This window comes from Conger conger, chromosome 1 (assembly GCF_963514075.1).
Source record: "Conger conger chromosome 1, fConCon1.1, whole genome shotgun sequence".
NCBI lineage: Eukaryota > Metazoa > Chordata > Actinopteri > Anguilliformes > Congridae > Conger > Conger conger.
Window position 1 is genome coordinate 1,683,082 of NC_083760.1, and position 9,113 is coordinate 1,692,194.

Here is a 9,113-nt window from a genome sequence, read left to right on the forward strand (position 1 = left end):
TATCCATTTCTGATACAATGAGAATTGCGCGCGCCGGTCGCACGGACGCGTCTTTTTGGGAGGAAAAAAAAAATCTCTGCGTCACCAGTGAAAAAGGGTACGTATCGAGGCCATTATTTCTTAAATGAAATTAAACATGATTTATTCCTGTACACAAGTTTATATACTCGAACTTGCCAACAGTTTAACCATTTCACTCCACTCCTAGACGCGCATTAGGGGCACAGCGCTTGTGTTGCTTTCCTGGCTCCAGCAGTAGTTGAGCTGAAGTTTGTCCTGAACTGAAGTTGCAGGAGAACATACATCCAGCGCATGCGCGATAAACGCACATCAGCTCCAAATAAGAGTTCGCTAAAGAGAAACGAGGTGAGTTCCATACATTTCAAATAATATCTTCTTCATAATACAGTTAATGACGCGAACAACAGCAGCAGTCAACAGGACAGCTTTTGTTTTACAATTTGCACCGACTTTAGTTATTCTCGCTGTGAGATAAAACACTAAATAATTTAAATTACAAAGGCAAGTTTGCATAGAAGAAATTAAAAGCAAAGCAATTCTATATGTGCAGCTAGCTAACGTTACTCATAACGCATAATTACGATGTATGTTAATTTAGTGGTTTCTGTTATTGTGCGATACACTGGGAAATATTTGCCTGTTTCGCAAAAAGTGGAAACTTTGTCTTGTATGGATTATGATTACTTCTAGCTAGGTAGCTATGATTGCTCGGTAGCCAGTAAGCTAGCGCTAGCTAGTCATTTGAACTGCTCTAGCAAGCAAGCAAGCAAGCTACTTGGCTATCGAGCTAGCAAGCATACATTCCGTGACAAGGTAAAGTAAGGAAGAAACTAATGGCGAAAAAAACCCACCGAATTACTAGGTCGCATAGTTTACTTTTGGGTTATTGTATCAAATGATAGCCACACTTTGTTTATTTAAATTATTATCTATTATTATTTACATAGTTTTAACGTGTTGGGGGCCTCTTCCTTTCCTCCGCCATTTTGTATCAGGCGACTGCTAATAATGGGCGCTTGTACATTACACTTATTTATGATAGGAATAAATTCTGAAAACTTGAAAACGCAAGCAAGCACATTTGATGCGTCTCGTTTTGTTTATCAGTCCTAATACGTATCCAGTGTGTCGCGAAACATGGTAAACACAATTTTAAGTTATCGTAAGGCCAAGACGAAACGGTAATGTTATCATTAAAAGATAAAATTTAAGTTTGAAGTTGCACTACAGAAAACAACCTTAAATGATGCATTGTTAAATTGTCTTGCGTTCTGACCTGTTTATTAACAACCAAACAACCGAAAACATTAAATATTGTAAAAACAAGTGAAAGCGGCACTTGTGCTTCTAATTTGTGTTTGTCTGGCTGTTTGTGACTTGTACTCGTAAACGTATTCATTAGGTAACATACCCATGGCTGTTTTGGCGTTTATTTTGGATTGTGTTGTGTTTAAAATAGTAAATATTGCATGTTTTTGTTCCTTATTCAAACAGCATGCAGTAACTCGCAATGTAGTCGCCCTCTAACGGGGGAGATTGGAATGTCAGGTCTGGTTGCTCCCTCAAACTTTTCGCAGGTATTTTCAAACTAGAAGAATGTTGGGCAACAATGTCGTAAGAAATTGGTTGAAACCATATTCATCGGTAGAATATCCCCACACCGAACAGTGATTTCGATGTGTGGTTTCCTTGACGAGTTTCGGTTATTATGCTGTGAAATTACTCTATTTCGTAGGTTGAGTTTATTTATTTATTTACTTTCCGCCCCGTAAGCACAAGTGCCCTCTGTACTTTTCAGCAAACGACAAAAACTCCATGTCAGGTAGCCAACGTTAGTTTGTAGGGTTTTGACGTTTTATTAAAAGTGTTCACTGACATTGACAGCGACGTGAAGGGAACCGAAGGAGTCGACAGGGCTATTTGGAAGCGGGCTGTCTGGCGAGTAGTTCTAGTACTGTCAAGACAGTTCATCTCGCGATCCTTACGTGCTACATTACCCGGTTTCTTCGCTGCTTTAACGCGGAAAGGAAAGGTTCACTATTATACCTCTATCATTTATTGCAGGTTATCTTTTGTTTTAAGTTTAAGGCATCTACATTTGAGTGAGCTATCCTTATGGCTAGTCGGTGATCAATGCATTTTCACATTGTTTAGAAAAATCCGATAGGGTGTCTCTGGTCACAGTTTACGGCAGACAGATCCTTCAGTTTCATGTGAAGGTGCGGACGTTTGGTGCAGTGTATTAGCGACTTTGCGCACGAGCTTGTAAGTAAACGCGATGATGTAGCCTGGCAGGTCACTAACAGTAACGGTGCCCCCCCCCCCCCCTGCAGGCGGTAAGGAGAGCAGGGCAAGATGGCTGACACCCCCCCCACTGATGCCCCCCCCTCGGGGTCAGATTTTGACATGATGGACGCGCTGGACTGGAAGGATGGGATTGCCACGCTCCCTGGCAGTGACATCAGGGTGTGGAGATAATGCTTCATATTCTTGCATGCATTAAAAAAAAACCAAAAAAAAAAACCTTTGTCTTTCTCACCTCAAATTATTTCTTTGCTGAAAACCTTTGAGATCATGTGAGTGTGCATGTGTCTGTCTATGTGTTTGTGTGTGCGCGTGTCTGTCTATGTGTTTGTGTGGGTGTGTTTGTGTGTGCGCGTGTCTGTCTATGTGTTTGTGTGTGTGTTTGTGTGTGTGCGTGCCTGTCTATGTGTGTCTGTGTTTGTGTGTGTGTTTGTGTGTGTGCGAGCCTGTCTATGTGTGTCTGTGTTTGTGTGTGTGTCGGTGCAGGGAGTTGACTGTAACTAAGGGAGTGTAATGTTTCTTGTTGGCCGTAGTTCCGTATGACTGAGTTTGGGACTCTGGAGATTGTTACGGAGGTGGAGGCTGATGCGTCCCAGCCCAGCACTGAGACCCCAACACCCCAAAATCAGGAGTCCTCCGCCTCACACAGCCCCACCCCTCCCCCTGAGAGCGTGGAGCCTGACCTATCACACGCCTGCAAGTCTGACCAATCGCGCGCCTCTGGGCCTGACCAATCACACGCCTGCGAACCTGAAGGTAGGGTGCCAGTAAAGTCTGCAGAGGGCAGTGGTGCAGTGGGAGGAGTTTGTGATGGTTGTGGGTCATTCTGGGAAAAATCAAGTCGACCGCTTCAGTTTTGTTTAAACTATGTGTAAATATTCCTTATATATTCGTTAGAGGACTTGGAAAACATTCGCCTGATGTCTTTGGCATTAAAGCAGGGAAATGCCAGATTCCGTGTACTCACTTTTCTGTCTATTTTCAGATTTTCAACTCCAATTTTCATAATACTGCTCAGACAATTAGTTATGGTCTTTCTAAATCAAACCAAAAATTCGAAATCGTGCACCACTTGGTGTATGACTAAGACTTCTAAGTGAAGTCAAATAGATCATTTATTCTAAAATTTTGGGTCCGGCCAGAAAATGCCCAAAAACTGTAAGATATTCAACCAAGTAGTTGGGAAGGTGGACAGTTTCTGATCAAAATTAAACTGAGCACTTCAAAAGGTTTAATAGCGCTACTGGTGTACAAGAAATTTAGTTGTTACGGCTATATCTTGGCATGTTTTCATCATTCCATGGAGAACCTTGATTCACAATAAAACACACTTTGATGGCTTCCTACATCAGCGCTACTTGGTGTATTGTGTCCAGACTTGGTTAATACTAGTAAGTGTCCTGGCTAAGAACAGTCACAAACAAAATGTTGTCAAATTGATTATTTATTAAAACGATATACAATGCCAAATTTGGGCCTGGCTAGAAAATGGCCACAAAGCTGTAGATGATAAAGTAGAACGTTTCCAATCAATATGGAACTTTCTACCTTACTGTCTACTTGGTTAAACATCAAACACTTTGTGGTCATTTTCTTGCCCAAACCCAAATTTGACTTTGTATATTTTTAAAATAAATTTTCCATTTGACTTAATTTTGCTTGTGGTTGCTCTTAAACAAGATATTTACTAGTATTTAAAGTTTGGATACCATACACCAAGTGTGCTGCTTTTGCAAGCCATCAAATATTGAAAATAAATTGCCAACTGGAAGATTTACCATTAATGACTTTTTTCTGAGCAGTTTCCAAAAATGTTTTCAGGGTTTTTGATATGGTTCTTGTCGGGTGCTACACCCCCTTATTTAAGAGCCAATATCTTGAATGACAAATCCAACGAGGCTAACATTTTGGGTGTTCTCAAATGAATAAATAAAGAACAGTTACGCAAAGTTTGAGCGAAATTTGAGTGCTCAACTCCCACACCTCTGGTTGTTTATCTTAACGGTTTCATTTGTGAATCTGCCGGTTGTGTAATGTTTGTGTTGAATGTAGCGGTTGTGTAATGTTTATGTGTTGAATGTAGCGGTTGTGTAACAGTTGTGTGTTGAATGTAGCGGTTGTGTAACAGTTGTGTGTTGAATGTAGCGGTTGTGTAACTGTTGTGTGTTGAATGTAGCGGTTGTGTAACGGTTGTGTGTTGAATATAGCGGTTGTGTAACGGTTGTGTGTTGAATGTAGCGGTTGTGTAACTGTTGTGTGTTGAATGTAGCGGTTGTGTAACGGTTGTGTGTTGAATGTTTGGCTCTTGCAGATGGGTCCCTGGCCCCTGTGTTGGGGCCCCAGTGCTCTGTAGCCCTAAAGGAGGCCCCTAGTGTGGCCCCCGATGAGGCTTCCAGTGTGGCCCCAGAAGAGGCCCCTAGTGTGGCCCCAGAAGAGGCGCCCAGTGTGGCCCTGGAAGAGGCCCCCAGTGTGGAGGTGGTGAGCTGTGGCTCCTGTGGAGTTTCGGGCTCCCAGGAGGTCTTCCTCCAGGGCAAGTTCTGCAGTTCGGCCTGTGTGCAGCCCAGCAGCGGCAGGTACGCTCCTCTTCAGCCTTCATCCATTTCTGAAACTGTCCATCCCTCTCCCTCTCTCTCCATCCCTCTCCATCCCTCTCCATCCCTCTGCATCCCTCTCTACCTTTCCCCTGCTCATCTACTCCACAGTAAGGGTCCGGTGTATTTTCTATGATAGGGTGAGGAGATTTGGATTCTATGGTATGGAGTGGTGTGCATTCTATGAACGGTGAATGTTGTATGGTAGGGTGTCTCTGCTCTGGTGAAGTGGTTTGATGGTAAGTTATGCACCTTATCTGTATTTTCAGTAAGGTGAATATTCTGTGGGAGGATAAGGTTATGTTCAATGGTAAGCTGTTCTTTTGGCTCGGTGGTCCAGTGCATTGGATTTTAAATGAAACCTCTATTGTCGGGGACCGAATGTTATTGGACAGCTTCTCGGCTGTTACTGTTTTTAGTCTGGTGTATATTCAATCGCTTCCTTAGTGCAGGTGTAAGAAAGCTTTCAGTATCTAGTCTCGAGTCTAGGCTTTTGATTGCCTTTGGAGTCTTGTTATTGGCATTGGTCAACATGACGACACAGGTTGATCGTCAAGGAAGCCGTCGTGAGGCTGAGAAATAAGAAAAAACAGGCCAAGACATCGGCCAAAAAATAGGCTTTACATTATTGGCTTCTGGAATCCAAAGAATTCTTGTCGTAATGAAGAAAAACTCCTGTCTGAATCAGAATCACTCTTCAGGGGGTAGGCATGGGGTAGGCCTATTATTGTCTCTGCCTGTTTTTTTTGTTTTGGTGTGTGTTTTTCTTTTCTCTGCCCCATAATGGCTTCCTTGACTGTCATTGGCAGAACTCTGATCCTCATGTTGACAAACACCAAGAATAGACAAAAATGGGAGGGGCTATATATAAAAAGGGTATTGTACCACAATTTGTAATTTTTTGTTCCAAATACTTAACCTGCACTGTATATTCTATGGTAAGTTGTGTATCTTACAGGCAGGTGTATATTCTATGGTAAGGTGTGTATCTTACAGGAAGGTGTATATTCTATGGTAGGATGTGTATATTCTGTGGCAAAGTGTATATTCTATGGTAAAGTGTGTATATTCTATGGTAGGGTGTGTATATTCTATGGTAGGGTGTGTATATTCTATGGTAGGGTGTGTATATTCTGTGGTAAAGTGTATATTCTGTGGTAAGGTGTGTATATTTTGTGGTAAAGTGTGTATATTCTATGGTAGGGTGTGTATATGCTATGGTAGGGTGTGTATATTCTATGGTAAAGTGTGTATATTCCATGTTAAGGTGTGTATATTCTATGGTAGGGTGTGTATATTCTATGGTAAAGTGTGTACTTTAAGGGAAGGTGATGTGTATGCAGGTCCACTCCTGTCCCAGCTGTGGAGGGCGACAGGTTAGGTAAGCGTGTGAGGAAGAAGAGGAAGCTCTACATGGACTCTGGTGATGAAGATGATGAGAATGTCGAGGAGGAAGAGGTGACTTGGTTCTCCTGGTTTTAGCAACAGAGAGGGGACCAAAACCATCCCCAGAATTAGAGAAATATGTATTTTAATATCAACAGAAGTCAAAGAGAATGTGGGTGCAAAGAATGATGAGTATTCAAATGTAATCAAGTAATTCAGTTGAACATAATACGACTGAAAAGGCTGTGTGAAATGGCAGAGGATTGTTTATTAATGTAATGTGTGGAAAGTGCTGTTACAGAGAAGGTTATGAAGTTTAACTCTGTGTTATTGAAGGAAAAGGCCAAAGTGGGCAAAGGGCGGAGAGCAGCGAAACTGGCCCGGCTGGGTGAGTCAAAAACAACACTTCACTGAGATACATTACAACACATTACACTGAAATACATTACCATACATTACATGGAAATACATTACAACACATTGCATTGAAAAACATTACAATACATTACACGGAAATACATTACAATACATTACACTGAAATACATTACAATACATTACACTGAAATACATTACAATACATTACAATACATTACACTGAAATACATTACAACACATTACACTGAAATACATTACAACACATTACACTGAAATACATTACCATACATTACACTGAAATACATTACCATACATTACACGGAAATACATTACAACACATTGCATTGAAAAACATTACAATACATTACACGGAAATACATTACAATACATTACACTGAAATACATTACCATACATTACACCAAAATACATTACAATACATTACACTGAAATACATTACAATACATTACAATACATTACACTGAAATACATTACAATACATTACACTGAAATACATTACAATACATTACAACACATTACACTGAAATACATTACAACACATTACACTGAAATACATTACCATACATTACACTGAAATACATTACAACACATTACACTGAAATACATTACCATACATTACACCGAAATACATTACAACACATTACACTGAAATACATTACAATACACTGCACTGAAATACATTACAATACATTACACTGAAATACATTACAATACACTGCACTGAAATACATTACACTGAAATGCCTTACGCTACACTGAAATGCATTTCGCTACACTGAAAGGCATTACACTACACTGAAATACATATACTCCATTGAACTACACTACACTGCACTACACTATTACACTACACTGTAATAAAAATACATATTCCAAATACAAACACACTATATCCATGACCAGCCCTAAGAAGAGAAACATTAAAGCACAAGAATCTAACCAAAACCTGACCTTTGACCCGTCTCCCTGCAGTGACGGCCCCTCCCCCTAAGAAGAAGGTGTGGAGCTGGCAGGTGTACCTGGAGGAAGAGCGGTCCATCGCCGCACCTGTGAAGCTCTTCAGAGAGGTCCGCCTCCCCCGCCCCAGCCACGCCCCATCACACACACTCAGCCAATCACTGACCTGGGAATATCACTCACACTCAGCCAATCACTGACCTGGGAATATCACTCACACTCAGCCAATCACTGACCTGGGAATATCACTCACACTCAGCCAATCACTGACCTGGGAATATCACACACACTCAGCCAATCACTGACCTGGGAATATCACTCACACTCAGCCAATCACTGACCTGGGAATATCACTCACACTCAGCCAATCACTGACCTGGGAATATCACTCACACTCAGCCAATCACTGACCTGGGAATATCACACACACTCAGCCAATCACTGACCTGGGAATATCACACACACTCAGCCAATCACTGACCTGGGAATATCACACACACTCAGCCAATCACTGACCTGGGAATATCACACACACTCAGCCAATCACTGACCTGGGAATATCACACACACTCAGCCAATCACAGGCCTGTGAATATCACTCACACTTTTGGCCAATCACAGGCCTGGTTAAAGATGCAGGAATAGAGGAGTGGATTTGTAGAGATGGAGGGATATACACCGATGAGCCAGAACATTATGGCCACCTGCCGAATATGCTGTTGGTCCTCCACGTGCCAATAAAACAGCTCTGACCCACCGAGGCATAGACTCTACAAGACCTCTGATGGTATCTGGCACCAAGACGTGAGAAGATCTTTTAAGTCCCCGAGGGAATTTGGAGGCCAGGGCAACACCTTGAATTCTTGTCTCGTCACGTTCCTCAAACCTTTCCCCAACAATCAGCAGTGTGGCAGGGCACATTATCCTGAAAGAGGCCGCTGCCGTCAGGGAATACCACTGCCATGAAGGGGTGTACCTGGTCCACCACCATGTGTAGGGAGGCGGGGCGTGTCAAACTGAGGTCCTCACGAACGCCCAGACCCAGGGACTCCCAGCAGAACATTGCCCAGAGCATGATACTCCTTCTTCCAGCTTGTCTTCTTCCCACAGTGCATCCTGGTGCCATCTCCTCCCCAGGTAAATGGCGAACACAGGACTCATTGGACCAGGTGACCTCTTTACATTGCTTTCCAAGGTCCAGGTTGACGCTCACGTGCCCATCGCAGGCGCTTTCGATGGTGGACAGGGGTCGGCTTGGGCACTCTGACCGGTCTGCGGCTACCCCACCCCGTGCACGGAGAGGTGCGATGCACTGTTTGGTGTGACACATTCCTCCCATGATGGTCATTCAAACTTTCTGCAACTTGTGCGACGGGAGCCCTTTTGTCGGTGCCGACCTGAAGGTATCGCCTCCGTCGCCCTCGTGCATCGATGAGCCTTGGGCGCTCATGGGGATCAT

At 42.7% G+C, this 9,113-nt stretch overlaps 1 protein-coding gene across 3 annotated transcripts in view; it reads left to right on the forward strand.

Moving 5' to 3' along the window:
- The first annotated feature begins 213 nt into the window (after positions 1-213).
- Positions 214-9,113, forward strand: part of l3mbtl1b (L3MBTL histone methyl-lysine binding protein 1b) — a 21,711-nt gene continuing 12,811 nt past the window's right edge. Inside the window, exons 1-7 of one of the 3 annotated variants that reach the window (XM_061253201.1) lie at positions 214-366; positions 2,355-2,487; positions 2,859-3,081; positions 4,637-4,898; positions 6,260-6,374; positions 6,639-6,690; positions 7,670-7,764. In XM_061253201.1, coding sequence (XP_061109185.1) covers positions 2,377-2,487; positions 2,859-3,081; positions 4,637-4,898; positions 6,260-6,374; positions 6,639-6,690; positions 7,670-7,764 — 858 coding nt within the window. In that variant the 5' untranslated portion in view covers positions 214-366; positions 2,355-2,376. Of the gene's footprint in view, positions 367-727; positions 835-1,089; positions 1,162-2,354; positions 2,488-2,858; positions 3,082-4,636; positions 4,899-6,259; positions 6,375-6,638; positions 6,691-7,669; positions 7,765-9,113 lie in introns of those variants that run through there. The other 2 variants (XM_061253209.1, XM_061253218.1) reach the window with 2 other exon arrangements.